General features: G+C 36.8%; 1 protein-coding gene across 3 annotated transcripts; it reads right to left on the bottom strand.

Moving 5' to 3' along the window:
• Window positions 1-357: 357 nt before the first annotated feature.
• Window positions 358-16,524, bottom strand: TNFSF13B (TNF superfamily member 13b). 3 transcript variants are annotated; one of them, XM_056491029.1, is made up of 7 exons: window positions 16,255-16,524; window positions 10,765-10,943; window positions 10,578-10,683; window positions 2,951-3,007; window positions 2,441-2,553; window positions 2,193-2,343; window positions 358-579 (listed from the first exon to the last, which is right to left on the bottom strand). In XM_056491029.1, the coding sequence occupies exons 1-7, from the start codon at window positions 16,286-16,288 to the stop codon at window positions 467-469; spliced, it is 753 nt and encodes a 250-aa protein (XP_056347004.1). In that variant the 5' UTR covers window positions 16,289-16,524; the 3' UTR covers window positions 358-466. The 3 variants fall into 3 exon arrangements, with proteins under 3 accessions (XP_056347004.1, XP_056346995.1, XP_056346986.1); XM_056491020.1 differs by having other exon boundaries at window positions 16,195-16,505; XM_056491011.1 differs by having other exon boundaries at window positions 10,765-11,177; window positions 16,255-16,505.
• Window positions 16,525-17,027: the final 503 nt, after the last annotated feature.

Below are 17,027 nucleotides of genomic sequence, written 5' to 3'. Positions count from 1 at the left end.
ATTTTGTGGTGAGGAATCCTGTTTTTTGCCCACACTTTATATATTAAATACTTTATTGATGAAATAATGCAGATCTAAGATACACTTATATTTTAGATTTCCTTTTCAATTGATAACAATTTGCTAGTCTGTGGTCCTGCTATTATTTTGGTCAACTCCTTTAATTTACCATATGGACAACAAATTGTTTCAAAGCCAAAACCTCATTGCTTTATAGTTCTTATCCAGAGTCTCCCATTGCCTAAAATAAATTGGCTTTCTGGTAAATCACATGGTGGTTATATCACAAGCATGTCTGGTATGTTTCCTGTTTTGGGTTTGCATATTAAAGTGAAGAAAATTCTTAGAAGCCTGTGGTGAATTGGGAGAGAGAATTGGCAGCTTTATTACAATTCCATATTTTTTCTGACAAAGGCATAGGTAGAGAAGAAAATGGCATTAAGCATAACAGCAGAAGTGAAGGGCTTCAGAAGAGTCTTACTGCACCAAAAAAAGTACCATCTCCATCCAAGGATATTTTAGCCCTTCTCCGTGGTATTGTAAGTTGAAGTTCATCCCCTTCTTCTAATTTTGCAATGCCTGGCAAAAGATTTGGAATATTTTACAGTTAATAATTCAAATACACTATTTTATAAATGGCATTCAAAAGTCATTATGTGTCATCTTGCCAATGTAAGCAAGGCTTTTTTCTTGTGATGAGTGCTTTTAAACTGACACTTAACATCCTCTGTGAAGATGGACTTAATTTTCACACTGCACTTGGCATATCACAGTTCACTTAAGCAAACTCTGCAAAAATTTCTAGCAGTGGTGTAGCCAGGTTCCTCATGTTCTGGTGATGAGACAGTCATAATCAGCATTGAGTATTACTGCCCCAGACCACTCTGTTCCCACACTGCTGGAGCTTTACCAACCTAATGAAGTTACCACACATCAGCTGATCCACTGCAACTGCAGAGCACAAAAGTTTGCTTCCTGCCAGCCATCAGCACATCAGCTGATATAATAACCAAGATCTTGTCACCTTCAAGCTGCAGCCACTGAGCTGAGAGCACATCTCATATCTGCTCTGACACATGCTCAACAGAGCAGTCAGACTTTTTTTTCCAGGTGAAAACACAACAGTGGGAATTTTGGAAACAGGAATCATGAAGTGGCAAGATAAAGATCCTAGTTAGGAATGGGAAGCAGCAATACAAGGGTAAAATCAGAATACAGAAATTGAAGGTGGTTATGTTGACAGAATGTGTGACTGAAGGGGCAAAAATTAAAGGAAATTTTTGGACAGCCTCAATTGCCAGGACAAAGTATCTAGTTAGTTAGTTAGTTGAAATTTATTTTTATTTTGAGAAAAAATTCGTTTCCTGCCACATCCCATTTGTTTAATGTCATTACTTGCCAACAGCCAACTCCATTCCTCAGTGTCACCCACTTTTTCATAAGGCATTGAAAAAAAATCTTGCTGGAAAATTAGCAAAGACAAAACCCTCAAATCCACCATTAAGGTGGAAAAACAGAGAGACAAGAGATGATATATGGGGTTTTATAGACCTTGACACTGATCCTTTAAATTCTACTTCAGGAATATACACATATATTGATCATTGAGCCTGCTGGACTTGCACCTAATATTTTAGTTGGTCTTTCTTGTGGTGTTTCTAATTGATGCAGTCATAAAGAACACCTTATAGGAATTAACTGTTTTTCATCAAACCAAAGACTAAAAATGCCTTTATAAGGAGTAGAAGTATCACAGTAAGGTATGTGAGTATTGGATGGCTAAAATACATACACACATTTCAAAGAAGATTATAGCTCTTTAATATTTTCTTGTGATAACTTAAAGTGGAATTCAACTCTCAAGTTAAACTGAGTTTTTCAATAAGGTTGGTAGGTACTCCTCTTGTCTGCCTCAGGCATCTAACTGAAAGTACCAAAATGTCTAATCACATTAGAGAATCAATGGAGAGAGCAAAACTGTTAAAATCACCAAGCTAGATGTATAATCTCCAGTTGCTGATACTTTATATAAAATTGTATTTTCTGAAAGCATTCTGCAATTTTTCAGTTAGCCAGACCCATGAATGCAGACCCTGTTCTTTATGACTGCTGCAATACAATTGCTCAACAATGCAGATTCCATTTGATACAGCTTATTTGCCAACAAAGAAAAGGAAAATGCAGATATTTACCAGCAGTATAGCAAGAATTGTTTGGATAAGACTGTGGCATATTTTGGATGCAGCGAAACAAGGTCACCAAGCTGAGATCATCACCAAACACGTGAGCCTTCTTCCTCTGTATGAGGTGCCCCATAGCAAATGTTGTATCTGTGTATAAAACCTACAGAAAGAAGAGGTGAAAGCTTCAGACTTATTGCATGGAGGCATTAAAAAATCCTTACAAAAGTCAGGTGCTGAAGTGAATTGAGCTTTCTCACCTGGCCATATATGAAAAAATAACCTGTTTCTTTGATCACTATTTTGTTTCCTTGTTCTTCCAGAGCTGTTCCACGTTTAAAGCTCAGGAGCCAAGGGACAATGCTTGAATCATCTAAAAGACAAAATAATTTTGGGTGATCAGAAAAGTTATTTTCTTCATTTTCACCTGCTGAAAATTAACAAAGCTGACTTCTAGATAGAACTTCCAGTCTCACTAGGTGGCTTTCCCCACTGAAAAGATGATATTTGAAAGAGCCATCCAGATACAGGGACCTTCCAGATTTAGGGACCTCCTTGTTGTTTTTTTATTTTTAAAATTTTTTTCATTGTTTTTGTCATTTTGGTTTTTTGTTTTTTTTGGTGGTTTTTTTTTTTTTTGTGTGTGTGTGTGTGTGTTTTGTTTTAAATTTGCTGTTAAAACTCAGTTACTGCTTTGAAGTTAGGGAAAAATTTGTTGAAACAGTTATCCCATGGAATAGTTAACTATAAATCATGGCACATATTCTTACCTTTCTGTTGGATATCACTTTTGCTGTCAGCAATCAGTTGCAAGCAGGCCTGCAGCACTGAACAGTGAAAGCATTTTGAAATCAAAGAAACACAAATCAGTAATAGAATAAACTTATGAAACTACTTTAAGGAAATAAAAAGGACACAAAAGAAATCTCTCAGTCTCACCACTTATTTTAAAACAGAACATATTTGTTTTAACATAGATCTTACTCAAGTGTGGAAAATGAAATTCCTGTCACAAAATATACTAGATGACTTTCAGAGATCATGCAGCTAAGTGGGAGGCTCAAGTAGCAGCATAAGTAATGCTTGTTTTAATATCTGGTCTTAATATAATAATGTAGCAGTAATTCAAATGAGCTAGAAATCATCAGGTCAATTAGCCTTGTTAATTTTCTAAGCAAAAGCTTGAAAAAAGTCCCAACCACACAAGCTACAACAGATAGCAGATTTTCTAACAATGTTTGTCATATTATTTAGACAAATTGCTTTCCATTTATAGTTGCTGTAAAATATTAATCATATACATGTTCATAATAAATTCTCCAAGTCCATATATATGCACTTTCAGTATGTTTTCAGATACCTACACTTGATCAGCCTATACTGAGACTAAGAGGGAAAATAGATGACTCCCAGCAAATTATTTGTTATGTGCACATATAACAAATAGCTTGGTGTATGTCAAAATGTGTTGCTCAAAATCGTGGAGATTGGTGACACTAATGAGGAATTAGGTATTTGTTCAGAGAAAAATACTGCAGAATGTTAAAACATAGATCTGCAAGTGAAACAAAGTTCTTGTCAAAAAACCTGCTAAGCATAAGTGTCAGGCAGCAGGATAAAAATAAAAAAAAAGAATAGTTACATTTTCCTGGAGCAGATTTTAATCAAAACATCTGGTTCTCCTGCCACTTTGAAGGATGGAATACTGGGCAGTAATATTTACTGCACATGACAGAGACCAAATGAATTTATTAAGAGTCAAGAGAAGAAAATTCTGCTCCATTATGTTTATCACTTTTCATACAAGAAGGCTGTGGATGAGATTTGGCCACCCAGATTTGGCTATAATGGGGAATGTCATGGATATGTGGGATCCTGTTTCTGCATCTGTCAGTGGAACCCACATGAGCAACCAAGTGTCCAGTAGCACAAACCTCTTGCTGCACAGCAGGTAGCAAAAGGATTTGGGTGGAAAGCAGTCCCTGTCTGTTTCTAAGTCTCCTTTCTAAGGGGCCCTTCTTGAAAAGAGCAGAAGAGGGCTGGATGCTCCCCAGCACTTAGCAGTGCCAACTGGCAGCACACAAGGATTTGAGTGCACATCTGGGAATGCCAGAATGATCACACAACCTGCAAGCCCTGTTTATGGTGACAGGAATGCTATCATACAAACTCCTGTCTCCTACACTGAAATGTGTCCTTGAGTCCTACCAATACACATCAATAATGTGCTACAAGCTACAGATTTTTCAAACCAAGAATTTAAAGGCATCTGAATTATCTACTTTCTGGTAAGAAATAAAAAAACTCAAGCCAACACAAAATTAAAAACAGTATTATACTTCATACATTTTTCTATCACACTTGTGAACAAAAGAGTTTTTTGGAAAATAAACTTCTAAATAAAATTAAAATGGGATTTTATGGAGACGCACAATGCAGCACATCAAGAAATTAATTTCACAAGGTAATATTTCTTCTTTGGAACAAAATGCCTTCCTAGTGAATGCAATTTGCTGATTCCCTAGTATTTCAGTAAGCTAAAACAAAATTTTAATTCCTGCTGTTAAAAGAGCTCAGTATTGTGGCCATCAGATTTTTCACTAATCAAATGAGAGGGTTTGTGATGATTCCCACTAACCAGCTGCTATCCAGCTAGGTACCAGTGGGTAGTGTCCACAAGCAGTGAAAACTGTGGCAACTTTAGCTCTGCAAACTTGGTGGGCATTTTTCAAACTATCCTAATTCTCAGCTTGCAAGTCTAGGTTTCTGCTTCAGCTGGTTGCAGCACTGAAATACTAGTGAGCATTGCTGAGAATCACTCACAGTAATTAAAATCTGCAAGATTAGTACAGTTTGAGATCATCTCCAACTTTTTAAAAAAAACATACCACTCTATTCTACAGACATCAGATCTGCACTTAATCTCTATAAAAATGCAAACTCTCTCTTTTCTTTTAATATATGCAGATCAATATATAGATCAATAGTGGCACAGTGGCCATTTTCCCTAAAGTAACAAAAGACAATATCTAAAAGAGGGCTTGAAAGATTAAACAACAATGTATTTCAAAAATATGTTCAAAAGCCAAACTTGACAAATAACTATTTCCAGTATATACAAGTGCTTTGACTTCAGTGGAACTATCTACATGCCTGAAATTAAGTAACTCATTGAAACAAATCCCAAGTAAACACTACCACTATTCAGGAGAAGATGTGGATATAAAAAGTATATTTTCTGGGTAAATTAACAGGAATTTTCTGTAAAAACTAAATGTTGTTAAGAAGCACTAGCAATTCTGTTCCAAGAAGTGCCCTAATCTTACCTTAAGTACAATAGAAGAATGCATATATTACAAAACACACATTAAATAGTTGCTATTGAATGTCTTTCAGCCCATTGTAAATCAAACCTGAGAAACATCTTTATAGTCTAAAGGATTTCTGATTAATAATGGAAGAAAAATACATGATTAATAAAGTACATCTTCAAAATGTGTAAAAAATATCTAAACTGAGTGTCACCATGAGATCTACCTGTATAAAAGTGCATCTAGAATGAAGAAATGTGTCCCATCCTCTTGTGACTTATTATATAATGGCTTTGCTTTGATGGACATTCTTTTTTCACACTGATTTTAATTGCTCTGCAAGCTGTGGGTTGGCAGAAATTCATTTCAGAGTCTGTCTTACTCCATGAACAGAAGACACAATTCTGAAGACATTAGTCAGTCCAGATGCCTTTATAGACCACAGCCAGTACATGAAATGTTGTGTTCTCTACTAGTTGAGCAATGTAGTCACCATTTTAAAAAACCTACTATCTTTGGCTGGAGGACAGCAATCCGGATTTCTGCATATTGCCATAACTTAAGACCTTATATGGGTAAAATAAAATTTTCCCTCATATGCAAATTTTGTTATTATTTAAATTGCATAATAATTGTAGTATTTTGCAATCTCATTTAATGATCAAAATTTAAAGTTTAATATTTGTGAGCTCATGTATAAAATTTAAAGTTTTGATATCTGAGGCCTGAGACATCTGTGCCGATTTTTGCTGAAATAAAACCTGGGAAAAACCCTAACCCTGGGAAAAAAACCAAAACAAAACCACCCAGACCTGCTTATTTAGGTTCCTTTTTTTTGTTTAGATCTGTTCTCTATAGGCTTCCCAAGGCACATTTAAACACCAGACAAGATTTATAAATGACAAGCATTTTCTTGAACCATTTGCAGTTCTTCTTCCCTTAACTTCTTAATTTCTCATCACGAGAGAACTTACTCTAGTTTTTGTTGTGCATTGTTATAAATTGTTTATCATGAACTCTATCACAGCAGAAACCAGAATGACAGGTTAATTTGGTGCTTTTTAATAGAGACATTTTTATGGTATTAATTATGGATTCAATAAGTTCCTGCATTGAAATGCCTTCTTCATAGTTGCACTTATGACAAGGATCTAACAAACATCTTAGAAGAATTAGTAGCATTATTTTGACCTCCACAGAATTGCCAATAACTTGTTACATTTAGAAAAGCAAGGGAATTGTTTACTAGGAATTAAGACTTCTATTATACAGTATAAACCAGAATGTTGGTTTGAAAACTTAGAGCCACTTTGGTGTATTTTTGACTGCAGTGTTTTGCATAACACACAGCACTGATTTATTCACTCATTCTTTCAATTAAATTCTTCATGTAAAATTGCAGGAATTGCATCAAGTAATTTTCTATGCTCTTGCATAGAAGGGTCTATTTCCTTTTGAGTTAGACTGTTGTCATTATTTTTAAGAAGTAGGCATTTCATTTGCCTTTTTATTTTATATTTGACCTCTTCAAAAAATAAAATATGAAGTATTGTAAATATTTGGTATGGGAATTTTATATGTGGCATTTGCTTAAGCTAGTAAAAAAAGCTTATGTCCCAATTCAAAGATCACTAAAGTCAAGGACCACTTGTAAAACATCTTGCTGTCCCTCTGCCACAGATATCTAAAGCAGCAACATACAGAGTCAAAATACTTCCACACAACAGATGTACCAATTTTCCAGTACAGCAATTTTATCCAGAGCAATGGCAAAATTCTCACACCATGCTTGGAAGGCAATAGTTACTTCCCACGGACACAAATGATGTTGGATTAGAACCTGAGAATCGCTAATAAAAATAACCTACTTCCAAGTTACATGCCAGGTTACCCTGCCTCATTGATTTGTGGAATTACATAGAATAGCTCCTCAGCTCCTCTATACATGCCAGAAGTTGGGCAACCTCAATACACCAAAGTAAATGCAGTCCATGGGGCTGCAGCCTGATCCCAGCAGGGCAGCTGCATTTACGTTTACAGAAGACCTGATTTTCACCTCCCAGGTCATGGGAACCAGAATCCCACAATAATGATCAGAATGAGGCACAGAATGAGTGTTAAAATGATACCAGACATTTGTACTTTAGCTTTGTCTACAGGACCTAAATCTTGTTGCTAGACTCAAGTGCGCACACAGCTTAGGGAGAAACACACGGGCACTGCAATCAATAATTGTGAATAGAAAATAAAATTCAGGAGAGGCCTTTTGTTGTGCACCAATTTTCCTCCACAGATGAAATTTGTAAAGAGAAGGATAAAAAGTACATCTGTTGTCATGTGTCCTGAAATGACATTTGCCAGAAGTGTACGTTTCAAAATCACCCATTACCTCCTACTCACTGCATCAAGAACTCTGGTTCTGACTGCTAACTGTGCAGCTTTATTTGGAATTGATGCTTCAAACACTTCTCTTCAACCTACCCAAGCTGGAAATTTTCACAAGACACAAAAAACCATGCAACTACTGATGACTAATAGTTTTATGAATTAGCATAGATACATAAAAAAAGAAACATTGTGCTAAATCCACTTCTGTTCAGTTGTCCTTTTAATTAAAATGCTAAATCGTGGCCACTTGTATGCATTAAAATGTAAATTCAGTATGTTCAAGAAAGGCTGTGCTGGTTCTGAAAAAAGAATGATAGGTTATCCATTTCTGGAATTTAATGGTTAAAGTTTAAAGACACCCTGAACTGAACAATAACTTTATAAACAAAATATTAGTTCTATATTTTTCTTCTGCTCTCTGTTGAAGCACAAGAGAAGCAATTAGATATCAGCGACATTTTCAGATATTAACTTTCTAGGGGATTGATCCATATAAAAGTAAAATGATGGGTCAACAATTATGAAATCAGAGTCTACTTTGAGGTGTTGCTGAAGCAAACAGAAGTAGGACAAGAACAGGCACCTCACTCAATAATCTGATTTATTTGCTATTATTACAACGAATGCTATACAGCTGCAGGAAAATTTGGATACTGATGGGATTCTGGTACCCAAATATGAATGTCAGAAAATCAAAATGCCTGTAATCTTGTGTAATTGACCAAGCAGTAGACTGGATTCAGCACCATGAACAACACCATGTTCTTCTATTTAACTCACTCTGCTAAAACAAAATTTAACATTGACTAGTAAGTTTATGAGCATCAGAGAAATCTGATCTGAGAAAACATAATATGTTACTGAACTCTGAAAAGCTACATTTTTTACAATTAGAGCAGGCAGAAAGCTAATTCTTACAGACAACCTTTGATATAAATGCAAGAACTGCAATTTATTTTTTTTCCTTTTTATATACAAAAATATGAGGTTCATGTCAGAAAACATTTTTGTAATAGGTTAACTTATGTAGCTTTTCCCTTCAAAATGAATGTTCATATTCTGTGTTTCCTGTCATCCATCCTAAACAACTTTAAAGCCAGTGTACCTTAAAAAAAAGTTTACAGAAATAAGTAGCTCGATTGAAATTTTACAAGTTAGAGGTAAACAGGCATAATCAGAGGTGGCTACATGTCAAAAGTGTACTCAGAACACCTGAGAGCCCCAAACCCTGCTCACCTCAAATAGCAATAAGACTAAAGGTAAAAGCTATTGTGAAGGAAACTGGATCACTTGCAAAGTACTGATGTTCTAACATTCACTTACAAAAAGACATCTCCTTATTTTTTATGATATTTGTACTTCAGATCACTTGTTTTTATTTGGGAGTCCCTTGGGTGGAGAGGGCAGGGGAGCTTTGTGGTTCCTGTGATAGGAAACAGGCTACAAGAAATACAATTTAAGCAATCATGACCTCAGTCCTGTTTGCGAAATCTTTCTTAGCCAAGATCTTGAATCAAAGACTACTAATGAAGTAGAATAAATCTCATATAAACCTGTGGATTTTAAAAGATGCCTAAATCAATGGAGTTTTTTGAATATTGGAAGTAAGTAGAGTAATTGTTCTCTAGAATTTTAATTTCATTTAGCTTACTGAAACTCAAGTGAAATATATTTCATGTTGGTTGCTCACTGAGAAACTCATTTTATACAAAGCTTCATTTAGTCTTTACCTATAATTTACTCCATTTTAACATCTCTAAAGGGTTTCAGATATCAGTTAAAATAATATAAAAGTATACATAAGAAGAGAGAACTGATTTAGCAACTCAGGAATATTCTTAGTTACTCAGTGGAACTAGATTATGTGTGCAAACTGGTATAATAAAATTCTGCATTTCAACTTGCAAGGCCTCGTGTTTGGAAAAAGAAAGAAATGTAGGCACATTATCCTCAAAGTAAACAAATATACCCATTAAATGTCAACTCTATAATACTCATCAGAGGTCTTTTATGGAGCACAGTCTTCCGTGTTCTTTGAAGAACCTTTTAAAAAGGAGAACCATGACCAAAAAAAAAAATCTTACTGGATAGGCATTCCTTTATTAATTTGATTATCTATTGACAGATTGTATTAATGTAGAAATGCTGCTAAGCTTCTTAATTCCTTGTAGTCTGCCTCTTCTGTCAGGTACAAGGCAGCCTTTCTTCTTGAAAGCTCTTATTTCCCTAAAGTTCTCATTACTTCTCTCTTTTAGGGTGAGCATGTTTCCCAGAAAAGTGAATTGGCATTTTTATTAATAGATTTCCCTCCCTACTTTGATCAGAGAGCACTGAACAGTTAAACATCTGAATTAAGTTGTTTTTCTCAACTCCAACGCATCATGCAGATTTGGGACTAGCATTCAAAGTTTAACCCGCAGATAGCATAAATATCTGGTACCTTAAGCAGTATGTCCCTATTCATGGCAGGATGGTTGGATTACAGGGTCTTTAAAGGTCCCTTCAAATGCAATATTCTGCCATTTAAGAGAATATGCCTATGGCTAGCACCATTCATCCACCAATAATTTTGAAAACCAGAATGGGCTCCAGCACAGATCAACTGATAGGACAAAGAAAACACGAATCAAACACTCCTGATTTTCTCTAGGCAGTACCCAGCTGCAGCACCCCAACCCACCTCATAGCTGGTATTTACCTTTTTCCTCTGTGTTGGCAGCAGACCGCCTGCCCCTGTTCCTACTCCCGTTCCAGATTTCCTTTTGGAAACTCTCCGCCGGGCCAGCACCAGCAAGCCTGCTCTCCTAAGGAGGAGAAGCAGGTCAGTGAGAGCAGCCCCACATTTGTCCATGCCCTGCAAGTCAGAGCCCACACTCCCAGCTTACCTTTGTGGAGCCAGCTGCAGACACCTGCAGGAAGGGAGAATCTGGGGTACCTGCTTTGCCTCCATCGGGGGCCAAGAGCGGCTGCTCTGGCGGAGACCTTGCCTGGATGCTGTGGGTCAGCTCGCTGCGCAGAGCTTCTAGCTCTGTTTTCAGGATGCTGACATGGTAAAGAGACACTGCTGCAAGACAAGAGGACAGGAGCATTGCAAGCCACAGGAATGTGACAGAAAAAAGTCCCGTGGTGCCTGAAACAGCACCAGGGGGGGCAGAGGGAGAGGAGGCGGTATCCTTCTGTTGGATGACGTGCACACAGTCCACGGATTTCATCGCTGCTCTTTCCTTACTAAAGCCAGAGGGAGAGTTCAGCTGTCCCCTTCCGAGGTGCAATCCATGTTACCAGTTGCTCTCTGAAACTAAGGGCATCCAGAATAAGTGAACAAAACGCCCAGATCATTTCCTGTCATATGAAGCTGTTGATAGCACCATTAAACTTAATGTACAGAGTGAACGTCTAAGATTCTGTCTTCCCTTTGTTTTCACCTCTCTGTGCAGCATTTTGGAAATGAATACTTTCTCACAAGCTACCTTCCTCCTTTCACTTTCCACTAGTTATTTATGTGGCAGCTCGTTATAGCCATTTCCCTTAATCTTTAAATTCAGGCACAGCCAGTACCACCAGTAATTTTGAGTCTTATCTAGAAGTGCAGAAACCATGTAAAGTTTCCTGGCAGAATTTCATCATGTGCTACTTAAAAGACATACATGTATGACAGGCATGTGCCTCTGTGTGTGTGAAGGGATTTAGATGCACTCTGTATATACATTATATCATCTATATTAACATCTTTATATTCATATCTAAAGTGCCAATATGCCTACAGAGGAGACAAATTATTAAAAATAAATTTTTTGTCTTTTCATAAAAACAATAGTGAAAAACATTCCCAGGTATGAGTCACAAATTACAGGTTTCTCAGTTGTACAAAGATGCAAATTCTGCAGTTCAGTTCATCAAACTAACTTGAAAAGAGATGAGTTTTACTAAACTTTGCTAATAAATACAGTCTCTCTAAAGAATTCAGGAACCTGCATTAATGCAAAAGGGAACATGAAGAAGCAGGGAGAGGAAATTTGGCATAGTGGAACTAGAAGAGGTGAAAACTAGAGGATGGAAAAGAATAAGAGAGGGGGAAATAAGAACAAGGTGAAAGGGCAAATATTTATTTAGAGAATTTAAAACTAAATACAAACCAAAACTTTAAGCACACATGCTGAAAACACTTAGGTGAATCCTGAGTTTAAATTAATCTTTTAAGAGCATATCAATCTTTTAATCTTAAAACTCTGTATTAGCAATTCCTTTCTTTGCAACAGCAAGGCTACCTAGATAACCCACATATGTCCATGTGATTTTTTTTTATTATCTTCTCACACAAAATTAAACTTTTACCCCTTTGTTAAAAGTTCCAGTGGTCTGGGTCACAGAAAAAAAAATAAACAGTATCACAACTATGGCTAAAATGAAAGAGGTCAATCCTTTTTACCATGTAAGTAAACATTGCCTTTGCAAAAGAGAAAACTTTTACAGATCAGTCCAAACGCTGTGTAATAAATCCTGATGACAGCACCTACCAGAGTAGCTCAGATCAAGTTAATTCTGTTGGGAAGGAGAAAGAAGAAGGAACAACAATAAAGTAACAACTTCCGTGGCCTCTCCCTCTTCTGTTTCTTAAGGCTACAAGAGATTTGGTGTGATTATAAACTTTACCATCTTCCGTTGTGATGCAAGGCGCTCTTTTATTTATTTTTTCCATCTCTAGCAACCACACACATCCTGCACAGACAAGTAAATCTGTTCCTAAATGCAAAGGAAAAAAATATATCCTATATCTTATGCCTAGAAGCCACACACATAATGTGAGAAATTATATAGATATTGGTGTGGAAAAAAATAGAATACCATAATATTTCTGTTTCTGTTTTAAAGGCTAAATTAAGCTGTAAATAGGGCTGCATTTTGAAGTAAATTTAATATTAACTAATGTAGGGTTTTCTTAACAGAGTAGTAATTATTGGAACTAAGCAGACATGCCTTCAAGTATCCCTAGACATCAGAACATTACCAGCCTAGTACTGACTGTTCCAAAAATAAAAAATAATGTGACAGTTGGAAAAGAAGTGCTATTTTAGAAAATGAAACCGAGTGAGAGAACGAAAGTTATAACTAGCTATCCAGGAATACCAAGAAACTATTGGCCAGTGAGGTCTCTGCAGTCATTAATGTATCAGAATATCACAGACTGGTATATAAATAGCAGTGCTCTAGCCACTGCTAGAGAAAATAGGCTGTTCCCAGCCTCCACAGCCTCTTTAAATGGGGTCATTATTTGGGCTGGCAAAGTAATTGTGGTGAGATAGAGGACTTCTGTAAGACATCTGGCTCCATCTTGCTCATAATTCTGATCAATGAGAATTTCACAGGGGAGATGAGGAAAATCACAACAGCCCACACATGGGAAATTCTTAAATTCAATAGGCATTTGGAGCTAAGCATCAAAGGGATCTCTCTGTTGGCAACCTTGTGTTGTTCTGTGATTTATAAGCAGTTATGTGGTTCGAAAGAAAATGTAACTTCAGACAAGAAAATGTAACTTCTGTGATGACAAAAACGGAGGAACAATAACTACTGACAACAAGATATCAATCATGAAAGCCAGTATTAATTACCTAGAAATACACTTAATTGAGCAACTTCTAACATAATCAAAGGGAGCTTAATTTATTACATCAAAGTAAATCACAAAAATTACTTCAAAAAAAAATCCCCCAAAATCACCAAACCCAAAAAAGCCCCCAAACCAAACAAAACCCCCATTCTAGTTACAGAGCCTAGAACCTGGAGTCAGTGCCTCAATGCTTGCCATATGTCTTGTCATAACATACTCTTCTTATGATTCCTCTTATTGGCAGAGCTGCAAAGCAGTCCTTAGCCTGCTTAAAGCAAAGTCAGTAAGATTAGTGCGTGCTGTTTCTGCTCTGTTTTAAACTAAGGTGTGACTAAAGAGGACCAAGGAGTGCTCAGATCAGCCTCCCATCAGCAGACATGGGAAGGAGATGATTTCAGGTGAACACAGCTCTCAGTGGAATATTCTAGTTGAAACAGAGGTATACTATTTGGATATAAACACTGGGGGGAAATAGCATCTGCTTTTATATTGACATATTTGCAAATAGCTAAGACTGACAAAACTGAACTGTCAAAAATCCAGAATGAATATAAGAGACCTAAGGAACTAATCTCAGAAATTATAATCAGGTTATTGTTAGCAGCCTGCTTCTACTGGACAGCTTTCCTGAAAATCCTTTTGAAAACGTTTGTACCACAGCAACAATTTTGGACACAAGACACACATGCAGACAGAAAATTTTAGGGGCTGCCACAAGACCAGCTCAAAGCAACATTTTCCAAACTATTTCTACAAAAGAAAATGTTATTGCATTAACATGCAGAAACTTAGTCCTGGCCATCTAACTCTGCAAACAAATAAGAATAAACCCTTATAATAAAGGTATTCTGAAAATATGGTCTTAATTTGCATGCATAGTACATCATCCATACAGACACCATAGTGTCTCCTCAACCCAAGGGATGAGCTATGCTGAACACTCAGACTAACTGACGAAAAAACCTCTTTAATTTAGCCAAGGAAAACTATTAAGAAATGCCTTGGCTAGCCTAAGAATTCTACTCAGCTAACCAAGTTCTTTACTTCCAGGAAAAAAACCAAGCATTTAGGTAAAATTCAAATTAATAAATAAATGAAAACCAAACCCCAACACATTTTCACTGAAGACTCTTAAAGGTGAGAATGTTTTACTACAAGACAGGAAAATGGGTTTGTGAACAAAATTAAGGCTGGTTAAAACTTCCAAGATGTTACAGCAGAAACAAGCCCTGCAATTTTATGCAGGTAATTATTTTTTTTCATTTCCATTATGAAGTGTATCAGTTTAAATGATCAAGATGGCTCCTGCTAATCTGAAAATTTATAAAAGATCAACATAACATCTGTGGGGAACCCAGACAGAGATAGTAGCTGATCATACAGGAAATTTGTGGTTTAACCAGAAACTGAATTCTTGATTTCCTGAAATCCAGTTATGTGCTTTAACCACAAAAGCATCTTCTTTGTGGGGGAGGAAAAACCCATAATGAAGTTCAACATACAAAAGAGAAGCAGTTGATATGACTATGAAGGCTTGGGTAAAAACCCAATTTACTGAAGAAACATGAAAGTTTACTCAAAAACAAATGCTTTGTTTTTAAAAAGGAGGTTGTGCAGATGCTGCAACCCAGAGATCCAGGCAAGCATGTCGAAGGCCACACTAAAATTATGCCTCCAGGGGCAAGGGTCCAGCTTCACATACTTCTGAAGCAGCCACAGAATGGTCCCTGTGGTTATCACAAAAAAGAGACCATGATATCTCACCTTACCACACAGGACAGTGCAGAACAGAGAGAGGAGCACAGAAAAAGCAAAGATTCCATTCTGAAATTTTCCATTTAATTTCAAGCCCTTTTGGAAAGTGGACAAAATAGGAGGACTATTTTGGAGGAGACCAGAATGAATCCTGTATTATAGATTTCTGCTAATAAGGAGATCTATCTGTATTAAGAGTATCCACAGATTTCCCTCTGAAACAGCACACATTCCCTTCAAGAACACTTAATTAGTTCTTTCAGCCATTAACTACAACTTACACAGTAGCAAACCCAGGAAGTTCTGCCTCACAAATGGATCCAAAAATTACTCTATTTCTGGATACTCCTGTGCCTGTATATCTTACACCCTACTATTTTAACTTCTAGGAAGCTGTTGAATACCTTGCACATAAAGGATGTGTTATACAAAGAGTTAAAGCCTTATTTGATAAATTACCTTGTTAGAAGGAAAACAAAAAGTTCTATGAGATTTTTCAGAGGCAAAAAGGGTAATTTTTCTCTTTCCCTCAACATTTCAAAATTACCAAGGATAACACACAAATGTCTCTGCACATTTTAGGTATGCCATCCTTGTTTTATCCCTTGCAATATTTTATTTCTCTAGATACCTAGACAATTTGGATCCAAATGCATACTACACAAAATAAACATCTGACTTGCAGCCACTGTCACTCTTTTACATTATTATTACAGTACTTTCAAAGAGAAAAGGAACTGACACAGAAAGGAAAAGCAATTATTATAGGTGTTTTTCAAAGTATGCAGGAGAACCAGATAGAAAATAATTTTAAAAACATTTAAAATATAAAAAGACAAGCCAGGATTTATATACCACACCTTTATGCCAGCCTTCCCACCCCCCCCTTCCCCCCTTGCCTTCCCCTTTCCTTTCCCTTTCCCGTGATGTTACAGCAATTGCTTCTTACTGCCCAGGGGAAAAAGGAGCTCTGTCATACAGCTGAAGCCCACTTCTCTTTCAGTCTCACCGGCTTTGCTATGCAGCAACACGGAGAGTTGCATTTCTCCACCTCTTTGACACTATGCACCTTATTAGATTTTGCACAGATGGGCTAAAAATGCTTTTGTGTGGTAACAAGATAAACACGGAGACATGGCCCTTCACGTGGCTGCTCTGCTGCTCCTGCAGTCTGGAGACCTTCAATAGAGGGCACAGGACAAGGATTCAAGTATTTTCAAATCATAATGTAATTTCCTCCTGGCCGTATTTGCTACACTGTCCCTGAGCCCTAGAGGACAGGAAAGGCTTTTCTGCCTGACCTTTCCCTTTGAACTTTTGTAAATAATTAGCCCACACCAGAAGTTAACTGGAATTCAAACCAGCTGTAAAACTTCCTTTCTTTCTGTCCTCCAGCAGCACAATCTGTTCTTCAGTGATTTGTCAAGCTAGCAGCAACATCTCTCTGAACCTGGTATGTGAACATACTTATGTTTCTGTCAGCTACCTTGCAGCTTTGCATTATTCAGCACATTGCTTCAGATTATTAAATATGTATCTCAAGTTGGGAGTGAAACCAGTAAAACCAAGTCTGCTCTTAAGCTGCATTGCCTTTCAGAAAGAAAAACTGCTGCTTTTCCAAGAAATACAAGAGTTATTCTGCCCCCATCCAAGCTGAAGCAAAACAAATTAATCACATCAATGTTTTCAAAACAAACCCAGAAAATAATCAGTGTATATTCCTTATCTACTTACAGGGACAGAACTCACTACAAAATCTAAAATGAATATCCTGAATAGGGT

This window comes from Oenanthe melanoleuca, chromosome 1, assembly GCF_029582105.1.
Source record: "Oenanthe melanoleuca isolate GR-GAL-2019-014 chromosome 1, OMel1.0, whole genome shotgun sequence".
Classification (NCBI taxonomy): Eukaryota; Metazoa; Chordata; class Aves; order Passeriformes; family Muscicapidae; genus Oenanthe; species Oenanthe melanoleuca.
Note: the sequence above shows the minus strand (reverse complement) of the source record. Positions and strands in the feature narration are given on the sequence as shown.